This window comes from Diplotaxodon limnothrissa, linkage group LG14, assembly GCF_057381915.1.
Source record: "Diplotaxodon limnothrissa isolate DT_005_m linkage group LG14, D_limnothrissa_male_GT1.1, whole genome shotgun sequence".
In the NCBI taxonomy this organism is placed as follows: domain Eukaryota; kingdom Metazoa; phylum Chordata; class Actinopteri; order Cichliformes; family Cichlidae; genus Diplotaxodon; species Diplotaxodon limnothrissa.
This window is the reverse complement of record NC_140609.1, coordinates 29299854-29324715: the sequence shown is the minus strand read 5'-3', so window position 1 is coordinate 29324715 and position 24862 is coordinate 29299854. Positions and strand designations below refer to the sequence as shown.

General features: G+C 39.3%; 2 protein-coding genes across 2 annotated transcripts; one reads left to right on the top strand and one right to left on the bottom strand.

The window, feature by feature from the left end:
• The first annotated feature begins 7091 nt into the window (after nucleotides 1-7091).
• On the top strand, nucleotides 7092-15365 carry lrfn1 (leucine rich repeat and fibronectin type III domain containing 1). Its single transcript, XM_085371756.1, has 2 exons — nucleotides 7092-8467; nucleotides 14465-15365. Exons 1-2 carry the CDS (start codon nucleotides 7092-7094, stop codon nucleotides 15363-15365), a joined length of 2277 nt encoding a protein of 758 aa, XP_085227882.1.
• Nucleotides 15366-20556: 5191 nt separating this feature from the next.
• nkapd1 (NKAP domain containing 1) lies at nucleotides 20557-24862 on the bottom strand. Its single transcript, XM_085371767.1, has 6 exons — nucleotides 24803-24862; nucleotides 24465-24541; nucleotides 23818-23906; nucleotides 23547-23687; nucleotides 23369-23422; nucleotides 20557-21373 (listed from the first exon to the last, which is right to left on the bottom strand). Exons 2-6 carry the CDS (start codon nucleotides 24531-24533, stop codon nucleotides 20920-20922), a joined length of 807 nt encoding a protein of 268 aa, XP_085227893.1. The 5' UTR covers nucleotides 24534-24541; nucleotides 24803-24862; the 3' UTR covers nucleotides 20557-20919.

Genomic DNA, 24862 nt, shown 5'->3' with positions numbered 1-24862 from the left:
ATGCTATTTTCTTCAGTTAAACGCCAAAATAATTAAGGTAATTATTTTTGATCTTATAGCGAGTAGGGCACGCCAACAAATAGCTGTTGAGGTTCTAAGTAATTATAAATATTTAGGAACATTGATCAAAAACTGTCAGGCGAGTCAAACAAACGTGTCATTTACAGGCGTAGAGTACAAAAATTATACTCACTTTTATAACAACTAAACAGAAGATGTGACAATTTGATGTGGATAGATAGACCACTGGTTCTTTTTATCATTCATATGTGGAATGTATTCTGACCTTCTGCTTTATTGTCTGGTGTCTTTATTAGTCTGTTAGCTAATAAGAACAAGCTCAATAAGACTGTAAATGTGTCCGATAAGATTTACAGGTCAGCAACAAGACAGTATGACAGCTTCGTGATTCCCAAGTGGTGGGAAAAGCCTTATAGCTCACTTTTGCTACAGTAAGGTATGAGTTATTAAGATCAGAACAGAGGTACAGGTACAGCATCTTTCCAAACGTCCCATGTTTTTAATGGGTGGCTGGATAGGTGGTTAAACCCTTAACCACTGCTTCTACTGTGTTTGCAGTAGACCAGTTGTCTTAAACCATAAGCCATAAGTGAATGTGAGCACGAATGGTTGTCTCTGTCTGTGAGTTAGCCCTGCAACAGACTGGCGATCTTTCCAGGATAAACCCTGCCTCTCGCCCTAAGACAGCTGGGTTAGGCCCCAGCACCCCCTGCGACCCTGAAAAGGATAAGTGGAAGTGAATGGATGGTTGGCTGCTTCTAATATAAATCGAACAACTAAAAATTTGCAGAATTCTTCGTGCAGATCTGAATGTCTGTCTGTGGTTGCTTTAATTCTAATATATTTAATTCTTTAATTTAAAATTCTTTGTGCCACTGGGTTTTCATGCTGGTTATTCAGTGTTCTCAGTGTGTTTCTGTTTATCTATGCATACATGACCCTGTACCACAAAGCAAGTTCAGCATACCCAGGATATCTTTCCATAATTTGCCTACTCTCGGCCGAACATTGGCAGAGAAGCCAAGTCATCACACAGAGGTTGTTATCAATTCAGTGAGTTAACTCAGGGTTTCACGATCTAGGTATGAGCATGTTCACATGAAAGGGGTGGCAGTGACAGGATATAACCAGCCAGAAGCATGAACAAGTCGACTGACAGTAGAGTGACTGCTTTTACAAAGAAAGGTTGAACTATGATATTATAAAAATATGAAGAGGTTAAACATATAATACAGGCTGAAAGAGAGTTTCGCAGACAAATCAACGGTGTGAGTGTCGGTAATAGAAAAAGCTTCCTGCAGTTGTATAGCATTAGAAGTGCTGCATTAATGTGTATGTGCCATATAAATGTGTGTGCGCTTGAAGCGCTTTGGTCGATAAAACTGTAAAAGACCCACTATAGTTATAAAGTCTTGCCTATTTGAAGCCAGGAAGGAAAACCGGCTATACCCATTCACAGAATTATAAATATTATAACTCAATCATCAGGACACGGGGGGATCTGACAGATTACGATTAATTTTCAGTAACATTAATATTTAGACGTACTGATGACCAGATTTTAGTCTTTTAGCTGCAGCCCTGGTGGTGTTTAGCAGGCTGAGAGTGGAGAATAAATGCAAAAACATAATTCATATGCACGCTTAGTCTGCATATGAATTTGATAAAAGGTCCAAAATGACACATTAAGGTTTGTAGGGACAATAAAATTGTTGTGAAATGGTTTGCAGCCAACAGGAAGAAAAAACATCAAGGGAAAAAGTTACATATGCACATGAAACGGTATCAAGTTTGTTAAATATACTGCATTTTGCTTATTTTTGAAAGATGGAAACAGTTTTCATAATTATCATTTGATAACTGAATTTAGAAAAAGAATTTAGTGATCAAAAAACTTGATGACTAATCAATTAACTGACAATTCCCTTCGACCCCAGCTGCCATCTGCTTTAATGTAGTGCCAGCGGCAAGAGAAAAATCAGCCCACATGCACTCTGTAGAACCTCAATATGCTTTATTCAAGACAGACAATTAATTTATGTTGTTGCTTCTTCATCCTGATTTGCAGGATGAAGAAGCAACAACCACCATCACAAAGAACATTTCTCACTGCTACACAGGTTACCCACCCCCAGACCCAGAATATATGCTTATACAAGAAGATAAAAGAAACCTAAAAACACTCATCAATAATTCCTAACTGAAGGTCAGTCATTAGCATCTCCACCGACATGAAAGGTGAAAACTGGTGGTTTGATAATGCTTCTGAATAAACTCATAGTTTAATGAGATCTTTATATACATTGAAATCTGAAGCAGAACATACCAGAATTAACTGTCAAAACATTACATAAGCATTTTAGGATATAAAATTAAAACCCTTTATCTTCACCTAGAGGAGTCATCAGATTTCCTGATGCTGAAATGCTTTCCCTGGGTAACTGCTGTCACTGCTGGCAACAACACAAGTTGCAAACAGGTCCCTCCTGCTTGAGCGTCATCAACAAAGCAGAATGTAATCTCACACATCCTCGAGCATTAAAATAAAGTTGGGTTTTTTTATGCCTGTTTTTACCACCCACTCAAATACACCTCTAATACAGATGATTCATCAGTCATTAGTCTCCGTGTGGAGGGCTACTAGGCTGTACTGAATTTTCTTCAAAACTGGTGTGCACTGTATTTTAAGATGTAAAATTTAACACAGTCACGATTAAAACAAAACTTGTACATTTTATGTAAATTAGAACAAAAAATTTTATTGCCTCTGCCAAGGAGGTAGTGTTTTTAGTCAGAGCGTTCTCACTCCCGAGGCGTAACATGTGGACGTTTTGTCACGTCCCGCGGCGTTCCTGAGGAACGCGAAAGGAGACCTTCGGCGTTCTTATGGTACGCGGCGGGTTATGGCTGGAATCCAGTGCAATGACGCTCCCGCGGTAGTAGACGTTCCAGCCCTGTATTCCAGCCCTAAACCTAACCTTATCCCTAGCCCTGACCACAACCTTATTCCTGACCTTAACCAGGACTTTAATGATGTTAAATAGCGTGTTTCTAAGCGATTTGAAGAAAAAGAGCGAACATGTGTAGGTTCAGTCCAGACGGTTCTCATATTTCCTCTTTTTCCGAGGTCGTCATTTAGGAACGTGGTGGGTAGCCGAAAACGTAATATGGTGACGATTTGTCACCTAGCGTAAAATGTTACGCTTTGGGAGTGAGAACGGGTTGTTTTAGTAGCGTGTGTCATTCTCACGTTTTGAGTGAATTCTGGTATGTAGGGGTGTAGAGTGGGGTCGTGTTAACAATCCAGTCAAATTTGGCTTACATCCACCGAGGTCTTCAGGGGTAACTTAATAATTTATTGGTGAAAAAGTGACAAAAAGCCTCAGAACTAGGCTGGTGTGGTGTGTATTGTGAACATATTGAAAGTGAAATATAAAGATCTCAAGGTCAAAGTGATAATAAAGCTATGTAGAGATTTCTCACTGACATTGTTTGTATTGGCAACATATAGGCCTATAGGGAATGATATATGGGGGTTCTAAACATCGCATTACCATCACTGGAAGTCAGAAAAGGTCACATGTTATTATTTTGGACATTCTAGTCTCTTTGTATTGGCAACATTTGTTTCATTATGACTTTAGTATGTATATTACAGTAAGATTATAATCATTTAATTACATAACATTTTGAATACATGTACAATGTTCCTGTACAAAAAACCCCCAAACTTGTCATTAGAAATTTTCAACTTGATATTTATTACTAAACTTTTTAAGGTATGTTTTTAAAAAAGAACAAAGAAAAACAATTAATGTATACAATGTATACAGCATTTAGTAAATACTGCTCAGAGAGTGATCTGCCTTAGCGGAGGTCCAAGCTCTCTGAGTGGTTCCTGTATTCGCTATACATTTAAATTGTTATTTCTGAGCACAGGCTAAAATTTTATCTGTATTTCATGTAGTTCCCTGTTAGGATCTCTGTTTGTTTTACCACAATCCTGCCATTTAGACATGTAGTAGCTTAGATTTGTGGCCAAGGCAATGAATGTAAAGGCATTTTTTATGGATTTTAGACGATTTCTGGATTTTAGGCAATGGGAGTGGTCTAATTTTTCTTTTTCTTTTTTTTAGAGCTATACACTTTTTTGTAAACTGCTTATTCAATTACATAACATTCTCTCTTTTTATTGTGTTTGTTTTGGTGTCCAGCAGCCTTATTTTCCTTTACCAATTCAAAGTATAGCCTCTTCAATTTCTTTTTCTTAGTAACACAGCTAGCTAATTCCCTGTGAAAGGTTGTATTGCATCATGGCTGGACATAGCAAATCTAAACTCCGGTTCACCTTGTGCTCTCTGCTGCTGTCTGCATATCGATTTGGTGACCGGCACTTTTATTAAGCAATAAACCAAAGATAGAAATGCGAAGCAGAGCTGCCCTTTTCTTTCAATTTACGTTGCCATTCATACATCTGTTCACGTCCCGTCCAACCTTCTTAGCGGCAACCATTAAGATCGAAGCCTCGCTTATCGGGCAGCTTAACATCATCTTAATGCAATTCAAAGACCTACATTCTACACCAGAGTTGCCGTGGCAACAAAGTTTTCCCCCTCCCTGAGATGCTGAAAGATCAATAGAGTATCCTCGACGGTGTGGCAGGAAGTGCTCAGACACAGATGGTCCTCTGAGAAACTGTGAGCTTTGTGGCCTAGTTAGCATCTGAATACTAACACAATCAAGCAAGGTCACCACTATATTGAAATTTAACAAACGAGTGTGACAAGCTCCCACATAAGAATTTACACGGCCCTGTTGTAATCTACTGCATAGTTTCAGCTTTCCCCACTGTGCTTAAAAAGAGAAAATTTGGAGAATTAATTTAGACGAGGGAGTCGCACAAAAGAACATTACTATATAAATTCTCTCTTGAAGACTTGTCCACACAGAGTATGTGTTTTTTCTCCAGGAATGCGGTCTAACCTCAGTATAAATGTGACAGATAGCAGAAAATAACTGTGTGTGTGCTGTAATTTAGCGACTCTGTTTTAGAATTAGAGGTAACAGCTACGCCTGCAGAGTCGAAGCAACGAGAAAAGGAGGTGTAAACACAAATGGACCAAAGGTCTTGGTTTAGTATCTCACTTAAATACAGTCTACTGGTCTACTGAAATGTAGTCTAAAGTAGCAGCACAGCTGTCACTGCTGGGTTAATTTGATCAGCAGTTTATCTTTGATAAACTATCCCACTGGTTTGAACTTGTGCTTCAAACTGTTCTACTTCCCTCAGATAATGACATCACACAAATCCAGATTTTATGAGTGCTCTGATTGTGCAGCGCTTTCTCATAGTTAACGAGGTGTCGTGTTCGCTGTCAGACGGTTGCCAGCCACCCGGCCAGCAGTGCGCGTCTGTGCACGTGTGTCTGTGTGCGTGTGTCTGTGCACGTGTGTCTGTGTGCGTGTGCAACAGACCGAATAGGAAAAGCAACTGAGAATGTCCGCTGGTGTCTGGCCAGTGTGCCACAGGTTGATGTAAAAAGACATTGCACGCACAATTTCTTACTCCTATGAGTATTTACATAGAACTATCAGAACATAACGCTCATCAGATCAGGTTTGATCGCTTTTAAGCAAAAGGGAGTGTTTGTGTAAAGCGTAAGGGAAAGCTTGAAAGGTAGAGAAAGAACACTCTGCTTTCTTTTTTTTAATGAAATTTGACATGTGGCATTACAATATTCTGTGAATTTCACCGCAGGCATTTTGAATCAAATTTAATTTAGGGTTGTTTGTTCTGTTAGCACTAGATGCTTTTGCTTTGGGCACAATAGGGGAACAAAAATCTGTGGTGTTAAGGCCGTCAGCACCACCTCAACATAGTGGAATGTAGAAAAAGGGACTCTAAAATTAGATGTGACAAATTGGATAAAGCATCACAAATTGTAAAAAAAGAGACATCATTTGTGTTTAAAATCCACAGCCAGCTTTTTCAGGATGAATTAAGATAATTATGCTGGACCCAATAAAAAGAAACATTGCTGTTGATTGACACACTGGATCTGGCTGGGAAGAAGCGTTTCCCTGTGGGTTTGGAGAGTGCTGGGTTGCAGTAACCCATGTGTCAATCTCTAAACCTTGCTGGGAAAAGTGAGTTGCCATCCCTCTACTTTAGCAGCATTAAAAGGCTCTCATCAACAGTGAAACACAAGGTATTAGTAGTCAAGATGAATGCCAAAAAGGGTAAAACCACTGGCAATATAACATCAGCACGTAGCTAGTGTGCTCCAGTGGGCTTTTTATGGTTATTACTGCCAAGGACTTCTTTTTACTCCTGTCACCACAGGCGTGTTCTCTCAAAGACTGAAATCAATATTTCTAAATGGGAATCAGAGAATCTGAACATCCTCAAAACCTGGGAATCACTCAATAATGTTTCCATCGGATGAACAATGAAAACAGGCCGCATTTCTACTTTTTCCAGTTTTATTTTTCCTTGCCAAAATTTACATGACAGGTTTCTGTCTAATTTTGTTGTACATCTCAGAGGCATAGCGAGGGCAGAGAGTATGAAAAGGTTACAGAAATCACTGAGTACTCTTGACAAGCGCCCTTTCTACCTTTAATTCTCCTCCCTGATGTGGAATTCAGAGCAAGAAAAACACACAAGCCTTGTTCCATGATGGACATGTACATGGCATGGTTACCTAATACAGGAAAACTGCCCTGTGATCATTCAGGAAATTATATGGCCCAGTGGTGATGCAGCCTGGTGGCACAAAAAAACCCATTCTGTTATTTCCATTAAAAAGCTCCAGAGACATGGGCTTCTGACAGGGTTGGCGCAGCCTTTCATCATCCCAGGTGCCATTATTTCAGAAAAGCTCCATTTCATTTTGTGATTGATACCTTGCTGGCAGTCTCAGCAACCTTGGTCAGACTGTGGGTTTTTTGCAGCAGGCTCTCAAAAAGCCTGGTACTATTTATTCATTCAAAGATTTCTGGTTTTTTGACTCTGTTTCCCCTGTTTCCCTTTGTCTATCTCACACACAGGATCTGGAAACCGATCAACAATGGAGCGGCTGGTTCTTTGCATGTTGCTGTCTGCAGCCCTGGTGAAGGGATACAGCTGCCCCGGCCGCTGCATCTGCCAGCACCTCTCCCCTACTCTGACTCTGCTCTGTGCTAAAACCGGTCTGTTGTTCGTGCCCCCCACCATCGACCGCAAGACTGTCGAGCTGCGACTCACTGACAACTTTATCACCATCATCCGCAGGAAAGACTTTTACAACATGACTAGTTTAGTCCACCTCACTTTGTCCCGCAACACCATCAGTCAGATCACACCCCATGCCTTTCTCGGCCTGCGAGCCTTGCGGGCGCTCCACATGGATGGAAACCGTCTCAGTGCTATAAAAAGCGAACACTTTAAAGGCCTCGTCAACCTGCGGCACCTCATCCTCGGAAACAACCAGATCCACCAGGTGGCCCCCACCTCGTTCGATGAGTTTGTTTCCACAATAGAGGACTTGGATCTTTCCAATAACAACCTGCGCACCCTTCCCTGGGAAGCTATAGCCAAAATGACCAACATTAACACCCTCACACTGGACCACAACCTAATTGACCACATTGGAGCAGGGACCTTTACACTGCTCACTAAGCTAGTCCGCCTGGACATGACCTCTAACAGGCTGCAGAAGTTGCCGCCAGACAGCCTGTTCCAGCACGCCCAGGTCCTGTCTGATGCCAAGGATTCCAGCTCGTCTACTCTGACCGTGAGTTTTGGGGGAAACCCCCTACACTGTAACTGTGAGCTGCTGTGGCTGCGCAGGCTAACAAGAGAGGATGACTTGGAGACCTGTGCCTCCCCAGAGCACCTCATGGACAAATACTTCTGGTCTATTCAAGAGGAAGAGTTTATCTGTGAGCCACCGCTAATCACCAAACATCTTACCAGTAAGCCTTTTGTGATGGAAGGGCAAGGAGTGACTCTTAAATGCAAAGCTGTGGGTGATCCGGAACCAGATATTCACTGGCGGTCACCAGACGGCAAGCTGGTGCATAACAATTCCCGCACCGTCTTGTATGATAATGGCACCCTTGATATTCTCATCACCACTCTGAAGGACAGTGGGTCATTTAATTGTGTGGCATCCAATGCCGCAGGCATCGCTACAGCTGCTGTTGAGATCAACATGATCCCCTTACCCTTGTTTGTTAACAACACAGGCCACATGCGTGAGGACCCTGGACTCTCAGACATCACCACCTCCTCCAAATCTGGCAATGACACCAAGGGCTATGACAAGCAGGACAGAAGGGTGATGGTCACTGAACTGACCTCCTCCTCCGCTGTGATCCGCTGGCCATCTGAGCGCCATATCCCTGGCATCAGAATGTACCAGATTCAGTACAACAGCACAGCAGATGATACTTTGGTGTACAGGTAAGCTATGAAGCCAGGATGGATGAACGAGGGTAGATAGGGATATGAGGAAAGGTGAGACATCTGGATTGACCATCTGCTGAATGACACAGCTGTCCGTTATGGGAGATTGACATATCCCAAGGAAGCAAAATGATTAAGTGCGTCCAAAAACAAGCAACTCCTCTAGTGCAGTCAGGAGAGAGAGTTATACATAAATGAAAATTTTACTGTGCCAAAATTGTACAGTACGCTTAAGATATTTATATTTTCTGTAATTGCTTGTTACATTATGACAGAGCACTCAAGCAGCTGAACTGCTTATGAGTCCAGCACCCTAAAGGACTAAATAGTCTTTTCAGCATCATTAAAACATAATATGACAACAACAATAACACTGAGGCTAACTATTTCACTGCATGTAACTGTTTGTTTCATTAGCAAGTGTCTGCATTAATTGGTTGCAACACAGAGTGTGATTACATGTGGTTGTCTAATGATAGGCTTGGTTATAGCAGTGGAAGAAGGAGTCAGATCATTTACTTACTGTAAGTTAAAAGTAACAGTACAAGCACTACAAAAATATTTGTTTACAGATGAAAGTCCTCAGGGCTGCCCACAGTAACAGCATACATCTGAGGTGTCATGAGAGGATTAACATGCTTTTGCTCAAAACATTGTAAGCAGTTTGGGATTTTATGCTGTTTTTATGAGCCAAAAATGAGAGAAGTCAGCGGTTTATATATTATTCATATCATTATTGACCTCATAGCTGATGTGATAACATGGAATGGCATATTTAGATGTTATAGAAAGTTGAAATAGAGCTAGTCATACCCCCCTGCCTAAACTTTTAGATCCATAAGTCTGTAACAGTGTATCATATTTTAGATACTCATATTGTTTTGTATCTAAAGTGAAAAATAATTAGCTGGTAACTGTAAACAGAATGAAGTGGATTGTATGAAATATGAAAGTGATTTCAAACTTTATTGCATTTGCTTTTGTTGTGTCTTGGTTACACAAAGAACATTGTCAGCGCAGGCAAATTGTTAACAGTGAGTTACATTATAAAGTATAAGATAAATTGCAGCTGCTGCTACAATTTTGTCAGTGCCACAGCGCCTGCAACCCATCCATCACCCCAGAATCTACCTGTGGGTTTCAGGGGGATACTTATTTAACACTTCTCAGTTGTATATGTAAAAATTTTGTAGAGTTTGGAGTATTTCATTTCATTCATTTATTTGTTCATTTCCAGGCACAACAAATACCTATATTGAACATAAAATGCACAAAACAAAAAACAAAAATTGCCTGAAAAAGGAGTGGGACGAAGAAAACTTATTAAATCCCACCCCTATACTCACTCATCAACAAAAAAACAAAAAAACAAAACAAAACAATATACTTCCCGCAGCTACGCCCATTATTGCATACAGTCCCATCAACAGCCCCGGGCGCATACAAGCATCTAAACTGCAGCTCGCAAGCAACAATTAGAGCCTTCATAACTGAATACAGAATATATAAATTATAAATTACATTACCACAGGTAACAGGCAGTAATAACTACAAGTAACAAACACACACATACACACATACATATACATACATATATATCTACACACACATGTACATATATGTACATACATACGCACAGTCTTTTTTTTTCTTTTTTTTTGAATCCATACCAGCAATGGTAAGAGAACAGACATTACAGAGCACACTAAAAAACCATCATTGAGTATACTGTGACCAGACCAACTGTTTGTAGAGAAATTTAAATCTATGAATATTTTTGGATTGTTTCAATTGTAAACTCAGACTGTTCCAGATTTTCACACCACATACAGACACACAAAAACCTTTACGGGTTGTTCGAGTTCTGGGTAATTTGAATTCTCCAAATCCTCTAACATTATAAACCTTTTCTCGAATTTCAAATCTAGTTTGTAAATTTGCCGGTAAAAGTTTAGTAAAAGCTTTATACAAAATTATGGATGTATTGTAATTAACCAGATCCTGGAATTTAAGTAACTTTGCCTGAAGAAAGAATTTGTGAGTATGATCTAGATAACCAGCCTTGTGAATTATACGCAGTGCTCGTTTCTGTACTGTGACTAATGGATTAGTTGTATTTTTATATGTGTTTCCCCACACTTCCACACAATATGTAAGATATGGAAGAACCAGGGTACAGTACAGAGTACGAAGTGCATCTTTATCAAGGAATTGTTTCACTTTGTTCAAAACTGCGAGGCTTCTGGAAATTTTGGTTTTTATGTGTCTGACGTGGGGTTTCCATGAAATTTTGTTATCAATTACGACTCCCAAAAATTTGTTTTCACTCACATTATCAATTGGTACACCTTCAATTATAATTGGTAATTCTATATTATATTTAAAATTACCAAAAAACATTGCTTTAGTTTTATTTATATTTAATGATAATTTATGTCCATCCATTTTTTTATTAATTGTAGCTCCCTGTTTACAGTCATTACAAGATCAGTATAATCATCGCTACTGAAAAATATGTTGGTGTCATCTGCGAACAGTATGAGTTTAAGTACTTGAGAAACATCAAAAATATCATTTATGTATACATTGAAAAGTTTTGGTCCCAACACTGACCCTTGGGGAACACCACATGTAATACCAAGTTTCTCTGAATGGTAATGCCCTATGCTAACATATTGTTCCCGACCCGTTAGATAACTTTTTAACCAGTTACCAGCTTTCCCTCGAATACCATATCTTTCCAATTTATCCAATAAAATTGAGTGATTAATTGTGTCGAAGGCCTTTTTGAGATCAACAAAAATACCAACTGCATATTTATTTTTGTCCAGTGCATCAGTAATTTCTTCTACTGCCTCAATTATCGCCATTGAAGTGGTTCTTTGTGTTCTGAAACCATACTGACCAACATTTATTATTTGATGTTTTTCAAGGAATTTTTGTAATCTTGAATTAAAAAGTTTTTCTAGAATTTTTGAGAATTGAGGCAGTAGAGAAATAGGCCTATAATTGGTAAAACTATGTTTGTCATTACTTTTATATAGTGGTATTACTTTCGCAATTTTCATTTTTTTTGGAAAACAACCGGACTGAAATGATAAATTACAGATATATGTTAAGGGACTAGCAATATTCAGAATAACCTGTTTAACTACAGACATATTTATGTCATGATAATCCATTGAAGACTTACTTTTACATTCTAATGTGATATTTATTACTTCTTGCTCATTTGTAGCTGAGAGGAACAGTGAAAAGGGATTTGATTTTATATTGCTGATATTTTCATTTTTATGACACGGGATGTCCGCTGCTAGTTCAGGGCCAACATTTATGAAGAATTTATTGAACCTATCGACAATATTACTCATGTTGTGATTTTCACCATTTGCATCAGTAAAATATTCAGGATATGATGTTCCAGAAGATCCTTGTTTAATTAAGTTGTTTAACACATCCCAAGTTCCTTTTATATTGTTTTTATTTTCATATAATCTTCTTCTATAATAAAGTTGTTTGCTCGTTCTTATAATATCAGTCAATTTATTTCTATATGCTTTATTATCTTTGTTCCACTTCTTTTGTTTTTACTTTGATAAACTGTTTATACAGATTGTTTTTCTTTTTGCAAGCATTAATAATTCCTTTTGTGAGCCAAGGACTTTTTATCTTTTTTTTCTTTGTCATGTGTTCGTTTACAGGACAATGTTTATTGTACCACATAGTAAAAATATCTAGGAAATTGTCATAAGCCTTGTCCACATCTGACTCTTCATACACCGAACTCCAATCTTGTTGTGCTAAATCGAAATTGAAGGCATGAATTGCTTCTTCATTTATTGTTCGATGAGAAGTGTTAGATATATGATACTGAAATGAAATGTAACTGCTAAAATCTTTTGCAGCTTGTTTGTAGCTGCTGGAACTAGAAGCTTAAGACTTACCTAGCTGAGCAACTTGGAATCGAAATCTTGTGTGTACATGTAGGTTATGCAGGATTACCCTTTGTAACTAACCATGTGGTGATGCCGTCAAAGCAGTTTTTTTTTGAAAATGTGAAAAATTCAGCTTTCTGCCAAGTTTCTATTTTGTAGCACAGCCAGTTTGTGAGATATTGTGGCCAATTATCATAAATAATGTCAGCAAGATGGCTTTGTGTACAGGGGAGTGATTGCAATGAATGAGTTTGTTTTGGTCTACTAGTTTGAGGTAATTTGAACCCATCCACAAAAAGAAAAATTATGCATAAACTCACAAATCCTCTCTGCCCCCTGTTTTATGAAGAGCTCATGTGAAAGACCAGGAAGAGTATGGAAAGTATGTCTAGCAACAATAGGCGTTTGCAAACAAGATTTTACTAATTACAGAAAAAGCATTCATGATATCTGAAATTGAACATATGGATAATGTTCATGGTCAACAGTTTGGAGTTGTCTGTGAAGGTTCTCAGTCGTCCAGGTCATTGTAGTCTAAGGAGCTCGGAAAGATCCCTTCCCAAGACGCCTTATCGCCCACTCACACCCTGGGCCACATAACCTCAGTAGATCAAACCTTGGCTGATTGTGACCCACACCCATTTTCACACCTTGGCTTGTGTGATTAGGTAGAGGATCATAGATGTAGAGGATAGAGGGTCCATGACCCTCTTGGAGACACTCCCGTAGGGCTTAAAACCTGGGAACCTCCACCAATTGCTCTTACAACTGAAGAAGCTTCTCGGATGAGAGGTGAAACATCTTCAAGTAACCCTAGAGAAGTCCAGACACTTTTCTTTCCAAGCTCCTTACACTCAGTTTGGAGTTCTACCTATCTTTTTTGTAAGGAATCCCAGGACAGAACAGCACTTGAAGAAATCTACCTTATTATCTTCCAACAAAGTGTTTGAAATTTGAAGTAAACTATAAAAATAGTTGTTTGAGAATCACTGTTGCTTACAGATGGTCTTGATTGTATTTCAAGCATAAAGCACCAGTACATGGAGAAGTTTTCCACATTTCAGCATTGTAGCGTTAAGATTTCTTGGGCGATTCATCATTTTTTTAGAATTCTGATAAAATTCCCAAATACCACTAGTTTAAAAAATTAATATAAAAAAGTTACAGCAATTAAAACGTTTTGCATGGTTACACTGGATGAGCTTACTCTTTAGAATAATGGATAAAAATTACCATTTGCAAACACTGTTAAAGTGTGAGAATCTGAAGTTTCACGTGTTTATTATGCAAAACGTGACACAAATTAACTGAATATATTTTACTGAAAAGCATCCCAGGATTTATGTATTCACAGAGTAAGTTAATAATAGTGGTTGACTTTCTTTCTTTCTTTCTTTTTTTCTAGGTTTTATCAGATATAATGAGTTGCTCTCCTGTATAATTTTCTCATCCCGTTTTAGCATGGAGCTGAGTGTTGTTTTGTCTTTAGGTGGTACATTATTACCTACAAATGATAACCATCAAAGTCTTCCCTTAGGGAAAAGGAACAAGCTTCTAATTATATTAACGCCAATGTTGACCTGAAGACAATGCCTTTCTCCTTCGTACTTAGAGTCGTGTAATCTTACAGTTGCCAACAAACTGTGACCTTAGGTATTCACACATCCAAACTGTCTTCACTTCATGCGTCACTTGTCCTCCAGCCTGCAGCTGTTGTGGCATATACTCGAGACAGTGAGCCTCTCCTGCCTTTTTTATCACCTTCGCTGTCACTTTGTTAGACACAAACCAAATCGAGCAACTTCTCACAGCCTTTTTACAATATAATACAACATATGCACTTAGAAGTCACCTGTATTGAAGTGTGATGTTTTTTATGTCTGTCTACCAGAGTGATATTTAAAGTTTGTGGTAATGGCACTGTTACCTTATTCTGATGCAGAACTGACACCTCTGTGTGCTTTAATACAACCTTGTGCAAATCAGTGCATGTGGGTGTTGTAATTCTTAAGATTACTCCTCCACATCTTCATCACTGCGCTGTTTCTTTTCTCCGCAGAATGATCCCATCCACCAGCAAGAACTTCTTAATCAATGATCTGGCTGCAGGACGGGAATACGACCTTTGTGTGCTGGCGGTTTACGATGACGGCATCACTTCGTTAACAGCTACCCGTGTGGTCGGCTGCGTACAGTTCCACACAGCCAGTGAGGTCAGCCAGTGCCGTTTCATGCACAGCCAGTTCCTGGGAGGCACTATGATCATCATTATTGGTGGTATAATTGTTGCTTCGGTGTTAGTGTTCATCATCATCCTGATGATTCGTTACAAGGCCTACAGCAGCCCGGAGGACAGCAAGACCAAGGTCAGCTGTAGCATGCACTCCCAGACCAATGGAAGCCAGCACCGGCTCCAGCGTTCTGCCTCCAAGCAACCTTCTGATGAAGGCCAGCATGAAGCCCTAGCACCCAAAGAGTGCATGGCACTGGTGCTGAGGGTGGATGGTGAGAAAAAGGAGGATTCAGCAGCCACAACTGCCATACTGGAGGTGGAGCTGCCTCCCATGACTGTAGACAAGATGAAGAGAAGAACCAGCCTGGATGGAGAGCGCTCTGGTCCCCCATCTGACGACACGCAGATGGACAATAGCCTGACAGGCTCCACCATGTCCCTGTGTCTCATAGGCCCCAATGCTGGCACCAAGGAGGCTCCCAGGCTCAAGGACAAGAAGAGTACCCTGGCCAACATGGGGTTGCTCCCTAATGAGCTAGCACGAACTAGGCACAGATTCTCGTTTGACGGCGGGGATTACTCCATTTTTCAGAGTCATAGTTACCCACGCAGAGCGAGGACGAGGTGGCACAAATCCACCAACCAGCTCAACATGGAGTCCTCGCCGCTCGCCAACAGGAGAGTTACATTCAGCAGCACTGAGTGGATGCTAGAGAGCACAGTCTGAGTAAAGTAGTGTACCCAAAAGAAATGGCTCAGCCACATACAAACACACACATGTAAAAACACGAATATGTCTACATGCCATATGACACACTTTCCCAGCACACAGCAAGAGATAAACACAAGCACACATACTGAGACGAGCTTTCTGCGAGTTGCTGGAGAAGAACACGGTCTCGTTCATCCTGCCTCCCCGTCATGCTCCCACAGAAGTCTGTTGGCCATGTCCTTTCTTTATGCAGCAGTGCCTTATTCTAAAAAAAAAATGTACGAATGGAGGATGCTGCTCACTGTAGTCATAAACCGTCCTCTCTACCACTGCTTTCCAATACTGAGAACGGGAAGCATTGTGTTGGATTTTTAATTTTCTCCTTTTTCTGTGATATGCCAAGGGGTGTGGCGTTAGGATGTAACTGTTTAATTGTAAAAAAAAAAAAAAAAAAAAAAAAGAAGAAAGAAAAAAGAAAAAAGAAAAAAAACTTCATCATAACTGTAAAGTGAACAGCCAGGTATCCTGTTATGTCAATCATGTTTTGGGTTCATAAAGTTAAAAAAAACAACAACAACAAAAAAAACTTTTGCACAGAAGACACGAGATACAAGGACAAGTATCACCACCAGTCTATACAATAATGATTATTAAAAGAGAGCGGAATTTTACAAAGGCTGATTTCTTATGTGTTTGCATAGAGAAGATGGACCTGGAAACCTGCCATGGATTCCTCTCTGACGGTCGGACTGTATGATATTAAAATCGGTATTGTTGCAGATGTGACTGTATATTAATGGGTACTGTATCTGGCTGGTCTGGATAAAAGACAAACAAAAAAGACATATATAAGTATATTAAAACATTGGTGTATGTGTACTAACTATGTAAGTAAGTAAGTCATATGTCACATGACTTTTTACAAAGCATTTGGGTGTTGGCTGCAAGTTTTTACATTAAAAACCTGTGTCATCACACCTCTCCCTATTTAGTATGTCAAGGTTTGGACCATCTACTCCCTCACGAAGGGTATTAAATTTTTTTGTGTGGGTTAACTGTATCAGTGGCGTTTCCTTCTTGTGCTGCAGCAGTAGGAGGGTGCGCGTGTGTGTGTGCGTGAGTATGCGTGCGTGAGTATGCGTGCGTGTGCGTGTCTGTCCACTGCAGGAAGGGACACACAAATTCAGAAGATAAATATTTGATTTCTCTGTGCTATTTATAAGGCTTCTGTGAAAGCTCCTCTATGACCACTGAGCAGAGTGGTAGTGGGACGAGGAGGGGACACGATAACTGGACGTGGTGCTGAATTCAAATGCAGCCAGCTGTTATTATCAAGGGTGTACGATCTGAGGTGTGCCACTAGGGGGAAACAAAGCTCTGCAAGGTTCCTAATTAATTGCATACTGCAGTGTGGATATATTAATAACCATTTGAACACGGCCTGTGTAGCATCCTGTTTTTAACTTATATATTAAACAGCAGGAGAGGAATTTACTTTCAAACATGTAAAACCAGTACTGTACGCATCACTTAATAAATCATTATAATGCAGTTGTGAGTTATCAGGACGCTTATAAGTGCTTGTTAATGTAATTATCAGCATCTATAGCTGGTGTGGAAACATAAAATCAGTAACACAAAATAAGACAGCAGTAGACTATAGTCATATTTAATGAAATGTGTTTAACAAATCCTCAAATTGAGTTATTAAAAATTCATTAAGTGTTTATACATATAAAAAAAATCACTCGGGCAGGTTTAAACTGCCGGTAAACATGTTCATTCATCAGCGGATTTTTCTATTACCCAAGTGCCATTGTGAAATATGTAATAATAATTAACTGTTACATTAAAAATTTAGATATGCCAAGAATTTATACAAACACCTGAAATGTCAAAACATCTGCTTACAACGGCAATATATTGTATTTTAAACCAGCTGTTTATGTAGCGCATACAAATGCATGATACAGCATGCGAACTCAAGTGTTGCTAAAAGAAAAAAGATCGGACAACAGGAAAAGATATGATCAGAGCAGATGAGGGGTATTTGCTTGTTGAAATGGTAAACACCCTCTCCCTCTGATTACAGCTACTCAGAACAGGCTGAGATGAAACCGAGCTGCGTGGACAGCAGAGAGATAAAACATGGAGCAGAAAGATAAGTCGCACTGGGGGTTTTTCCAATCCTCCCGAGTCTCCTATTTGCATCCTCGGTGACGGAGAGGATTGAATCCGAGAACGAGGTCATCCCTTCATCCTTCCTCATCACACTTAACCAATTTACAGCGCAAACATTCACATTTTACATAGCTTCAAGAAGGGGGATTTAACTTTTGGGGTGTAAATGCTCAGCTGTCAGTTTGTCGTGCACAAACCTTTTGAGCTGAATCCATCTCCTTATTACAGTAACTACTGATGCTTAACTGTCTGGAGCTGCGAGGCCGGCCGGCTCTCTAAACAGGAGAAGTGTTTGTGTGTGTGCTCACATCTGTAACCACTATTCGACACAAAAATCTGCTTAGGTGGGAGGATGAGGCTGAGACATCACCCTGCCTTTAAAAAATTGGCCTGGACAGTCAAACTAGTGAACACCAGGGGGTGGGTTGTTTCTCATCAGCAGTTCTGAATAACTGCAAAAAAGACCAACACTTGATCCAGGTTTATTTTTATTTAATAGTTTCCCCATTCCGTTTTCAAACCATATAATATGTGTTTTAGAAAAGTCCAATCTTAGCATAGTTTAGTACATATTTATATATTTTTTAATTTACACTATTTCTGTTCAAGACCGCAGTCATGCTTTTGTGTTCTTATGTGAAACTCCACTTGTGGTTTTAACTAAATACTTATTTTCGCCCCTGTCCTTTTTCCGGTGCTATGCCTCCACTGTTTGTACATGTTCAGGGGATCGGGGCAATACAGATATCTCTGGACCGGAGTGGACTAACAGAATAGCTTTGTCCTATCTAGAATTACGCCACTCGCATGAATTAAAAGGTTTTCACAAGGGTTTTGATCATTTTCAAAACACTAAACCATCCAGAGGTCTGTAGTAACATGCAGCAGCACAAATTTGGCTTAAAAAATGTAGGGTTGACATTAATTTCTATAATTATTACAATGATAACAGCAAAAACAAGCTTTTTTCCCCCTTTCTAAAAACAGATTGTCTTAACTATCATGCAAAGGTTCGGTTGTAATAGACAGTCATTTTTGGATTCTGCCCTTTTGCCAAAATGCTTATAAACCGTGGCAACGTGTTTAAAAACCGCCGTCAAAACTGATTTGACTTGCTGAATTTCACTTTCTTTCTTCCATTTCCAAGATTCAGGCAGTTGCAGCCAAGCCGAACACAGCTCACTCTCTGCTGCTTAGAGAGAACACTTAGCCTATTGACAGACTCAGCGAAGTGCTTCAGGCTTTTCCAGTACACACACTTTCAAAACGGTTTACCAACACTTCCCTTGGCATCAGATTATCTATAAATACACAGATGGCACAAGCTTACTCTTTCTTATCAGTCTGGACACAGACTGGTGTTGATATGGGTAGAACGGTGGTTTTCAGGAGTGATGTATGAAAGTGGTATCAGCTGTGTACGGCATTAGTGAGTCGTCCTTTTTTAATCTTTGCATTTTTCTTTTACATTCAGATGCCGTGTTAACGTTACAGAAACAATAAGACCACACAGGACAATCTGTGTTCAACAGTATCACAGACAAGACTTCTATAGCAGTCAAAAAGTAGCTCTACAAACACTAGACTTGCTCACTTTGATCATGAGCAGCAGTATCTGAAAGTCTGTCTTTGGTATCATGAAAAACAACAGGACTGTGGCAAGGTCTTTGATCCATGTTACTCCATGGAGACCCTCCTGACAAACAACTCAACAAATCAAGAGAATCACAATCATCGGAAATGCTATATATATATATATATATATATATATATATGCCAGCTACTATTTCAAAGTATTGAAGTAAGAGTTATTAACAGAAGCCAGCTACTTTTACACTGCCATCTCATTATTTTTCTGTTTTGGGATTCAAACATGTTGCACACAGAGCAATGGTTGTACTTACCTTTATACTGCAGCCTGCTTAGATTCAACGTACGTGCATGCACGTGCCTTCAAGTTAAAGAATAATTTCCTAATTTATGGCTGTTGTTACAGATCCCATGGCAACAACCTCTATTGCTTTACCTGTAGCTCTTGTATAACGAAAATTTATTTTCATTTTTTAAAAACGGTAAATCGTTTTCTGAGAACAATTCATCGGTGGAGTTTTTGCTAATGTTACTGAAACCAGAGGAAGCAGTATATATGTTGGGGACTATTTTCAGCAGCGAATTGTTTATCTAATGAGTATTTATTACAGCAAAATGGTGCATGTGGGAATGATTCAGAATAAACGACGATGCCAGCGTTCAGTGCAATGAAAGGAGGTGTCTGCCAGTGACGGTGTGGCTCACTGATGTGTTTTTAATAGTATAAAAGTGGAGCTCTGTGACAGAGGAAAATAAAGTGCTATATGGAAATTGCTGGGGTGGGGAGGGAGGCCAACTTGATGCGTTTTTAAGTGTAAGGTTCATGTCCTTATTCTGGTCTTTACTTTCAGAAGAAAAAAAAAAAGAACAGGAACCACCCATGGCATTATAAATAATGTATCTGTTACAACTCATTTAAACCCTCGTGGATGCAAGACAATCAGTATGTATGTTATTAAAACCCTGAGTTAGAACTGCTCTCCGGATGGCATATTTATGACCCCCTCACAATGTCATTCACACAGATACAGTTTTTGCTGTAACTAATAAGAAAAGAATGTGAACATTTCCAGAAAAGTTAGACAGGAAGACAAATACCCTCACGCTTTTCTGCCCAGATCTATAAACCTTTAGGCTTGTACTGTCAGAACCATGTCAGCTTTTAAGTGGATAGGCAGTACTTGTTAGTTTAAATGGATTAAAGGTTTTAGAGAAATCCGGGATGATCATTTCTTGTTCTTTTAAAAACAGATAATACACCATTTTAAACACTAAATATAATTTTAAAAAAAATGCAAAATAGATGTTTATTTTATGACAACACGCTTTATACAAAGAGTGAAAATTGCAAAACATGAAAAAAATAAAATACATATTCCATCGGAAATAATTATTCAAATCGCATTTCCTTATAAATAAAATGAAAACACTGGTCGTCTGAGGACAGAAGGTCACTATGTGAGGCAGACAGTCAGAGGTGAGTCGATCAATCAATGTGCCTGCAGCTCACAGGATACCTATTGAGACAGATGGTTGCTACCCTATCATCCTTCTTCATGCTCCCTGCTGTCTGTACTGCTGTACGGTGTGCTTTGAATCTCTGCAGAGGTGATGAGCTTCTGCCACGCAGGACGCCCACGGAGAGACCCGTAACCACAGGTTTGTTGATGTTAAACAAAGTGCAATTTAGAAGATGCCTGTAGTGAAAAGCCCTCAGCAGAGTTAGGAACAACAAAGGAATCTGTAGCAGTTTCAGTGGCCGTTACCTGAACTGTGCATCAGTTTTTAGCAGCACGCCTCAGTCGGCAGAGCTGTCCGAGCTCTCCTCACCCATTGCTTTCCAGTTTTTCCTCTTCTTCTTTTTTGAGTTTGGCCCTGAGTCGGAGTCTTTGTGCGAATCGTGCTTTCGCTTTTTGCGACTGTGTGACAGCCTCTCCCTTTTTATCTCATCATTACTGTCCTCTGTGCTGATGTCCACATCTTTTCCTCTGGCTTTTGAAGCTTTCTTGTTTTTATGTCGACTTTTAGTCCTTTTTCTCTTCTGCTTGTCTTTTGTAGCACCGCTGTCATCGCTGCTGTAGTCACTGCTCGAACTGTCCACTTTCTTACGCTTTCCGTCCTCACCTTTCTTCTTTTTTTTCTTCTTCTTCCGTGAGGATTTTTTGGACCGTTTTGATAAGCATGCCTCTGTGTCAGACTTGGACTTTTTCATTTTGTGATGGCTCATCTTCTTTTTGGCACTGTTTTCTTCACTAAAATAAAACAAAGTCAGAAGAATAAATATAAAGACACCACTAGTATGAATAGAAGTATGATCTAATGGCTTAAAGGGGAAATACACTGGTTTTTGATGTGGAGATCAGTCAAGCAAAGAGAACCATCTCTTCTGTGGCTTACTATAAAGAAGCTCTCTGTAAAGTCTTAGAAACATAATGTTTACGATGTAATCCTAGAGTTTATTTCAGCTTTGACTTGAAGACCTCTTCGTTTTTAAAAGAAAGTATGAGCGGTAGAGATTCATTAACAAGGAAGCTCGTTAATAACCAGAATGTTAACATCATGGAGGTGTGAATGTTTGAGGCTGTGTGAAGATTAAAATACTGTGTGTTCATCATCCATTAAATCTGGATAATAACCCATTATTACTAGAGTGACTATTTGCACCCAGGTGAGAACAGTTACACAGCAGCTATTTACACTGGGCCCCCTCACTCAGCTATATCAACATGGGTGTAAATTATAGGGATTTGTATAATTTTCAAATTCTCAACTTTTTAAAAATACTTTATCTGACTATTTCTTGCACATTTCCCCTCATTTTCTTTTACCAGTAATACTCCTACAAATATCAGCAAAACCATGAGCTCTTTGCAAACCACTATTAAACAACAAAATTAGAAGACCAAGTGTTTAAAAAGTGCTTGATGCCAGTGTACAAATATTAGCAACATACTTCACCAAACTAAAGTGGTCAGACAGTTCAGGGTAAAATCTTTACAAACACAAATGAAATGAAGCTTGCATATCATAAATCTAGCACAGCTATGGTCACAGTATTTCTGCCTGAAATATCCAGCTTTGTTAAATGACTAGATGGAATATTTTATCCCAAAAACAATAATGCTGGAATGCTTGTGACCAGGTGCATAAAGTATTTTACAGTAATACAGGAAATCTTTGTTTGTGAGCTCCTCTTACACAATCAGGAGCAATCAAAATTTGCACAGTTACAGCTCAGGTCCTCGAAGGCTATTATCTGTTTCAGAGGTATGCCATCATAATGGCCTAGCAACTGCTTAAAAACAGACAAAATGACTCATTTGTAGTGTTTATGCACCTGTAACACCACATAAAAACGTTTTAATTTCATGACAACAACATGTAATTTATATGCACAAATTTTCTTTAAGAATGACACATTATCATCATCTAAAAATCACACACCAAACAATACTGTAGCATAGGAAAGTGCTGGAATCAAAGTCAGAACCTGATTTTAACACTATTTACAACTCATAATTACAATTATTTTGACAAATGTTGAGGTAATTAATAAAATCTAAATAGTTAATGAACTACCTAATGCAGGGGTGGGCAATTCCAGGCCTCGAGGGCCGGTGTCCTGCAGGTTTTAGATCTCACCCTGGGTCAACACACCTGAATCACATGATTAGTTCGTTACCAGGCCTCTGGAGAACTTCAGGACATGTTGAGGAGCTAATTTAGCCATTTAAATCAGCTGTTCAAGGACACATGAAACCATTCTACTCTGACAAAACGTCCTACCCGTATTATAATTTGACGGTGAGTTGCGACTAAACCTAAGCCTACCCCTAACCATAAGAAGTATTCCGGATGGGTGAGAGAAAAAGAAGTTAATTCGGCGTTGGTTTTGTGCGCATGCGCAGAAACATTGGGTAGGATGTTTTTCCAGGTAGGATGGATTCCCAGAACACCGGCCCTCGAGGCCTGGAGTTGCCCACCCCTGATCTAATGGGTGTACCCTTTTTTCAGTGCAGGGGGCAAGTCTCATAATGGAGTCTCTTCTTACTTCTGCTACTTTGTTAACCATGAAATTATGTAACAGACTTCAGCCTGGTATCAGTTGGTCTTGCATTACTACAAGGTTCAGGGTTGAGAGGTTAACTCCATGGAAATGTGGTAAATTGCATGAGTGCCCTTTTAAAGTCTGAATATCTATTTGAATATATAATAACCCATTTGGTATGTATGAAATTTCTGCTTACCCATCACTTTCAAACTCCTCGGGATAAAGCTCCTTGAACCCACTATGTCCCCATCTGTGATGGAAATATATGAAATCACATATATTAGTTCATCTGATGTAGCACTCCAGCATTTCCATTACACACTGGAAACACATGACCACAGCCACTTCATTATGTTTTGTTTTTTGTACAGTACCTGTCAGGATCATTGGACTCAAATTCATACAGTTTTCGAGTCCAGTATCGAGCCTCTCTGTCATCATGTTCTGAGGCACGCTCTCTGCTTCGGTTAAAGTCTCTACGTTGATCTGACACTCGGTCGCAGTGCATATGTCCTCTGAAATACAACCATTATCCTTAAATCATCAAGTCAATGTATAATCAAAAAGACAGCTGCATTACAAAGATTCAAAAGTGCTGTGATTTCATTTGTGTTTAGGTAGATCAAATTAAATTGAGGTATTTACCTCACAAACTCTGCATCTGAAAAATCTTTTCGTTGGGATGTTTGGATCTCCCAGTCTCGCATTTTCCACATTTCAATTTCCTCTTGGATCTGCACAACAACATGCACACAAAGACAACACAGAGATGCATTAGTGTACACATGATACAAATATTTACAAATGTTATCCTTCCTGTGCGTCGGTAGAAAAGAAATCCTGCCAATCAGTGGGCTAAACTACCTACTTCAACATAGTTGGTTTGTTTTGGTATTTTATACCTGCTGTATAAGAGTTTAATCTGAGCAAGCAGAGACTGGGCTTGACGTATCGCTCTCGTACAAGCTTTGTAATTTTGTTCCTAGACAGGTTAAAGATAGACTATAGCTGCAGTGTACAGTCAGTTATTTTGTCTGACCTCATACAGACTGTGACAGCGTCTATACACAACTGACTACAATTGGATAAAATACATAAAATTATAACATTTCCTGCTAAATTGTTGTGGAAAGGAAGCCTAAAGGACCAAACAGAAGCAATGCATTCATTTAAACAAATCATCAACTCAGCTCAACTTTAAGCTTTAAGTAATTAATCAATAGATTAGTGCACATAAAAAAAAAAAAACCCTCCACCTTCATCTTACAAACACTTGTTGAGTCTAAACGCACCTTGTTGTGGGCATCCGTGTGTCGGATTACATTCCTCAGCAGCGTTTTTCCCAACGGCTGCTTTGACATGATGATACCTGACATAAGAAACATGTAAGTGATGGGCAGTAGAAACCGAAAGCAAGAGAAGGGCTACCAATAATATGAATAACTCTTATCCCTCGAACACTCAATATTCCCTATTAGCTTAGCTCGTTGCTAATAGCATAAGAATAATGTTTAAACAGCAAAACATGTTCTAAAGTCCACTCCCCTCGGCTTCGCTTAACTGTATACAAGTGTCGGCATTACTACACGTTTACTGTGATTTATTTTTTTAAATTATGTCCAAACTGTACCTTCCAAAACAGAGCACCATTCAAGAAGAAGAAAAAACAGCGTCTACTAGCGCTTCCGCT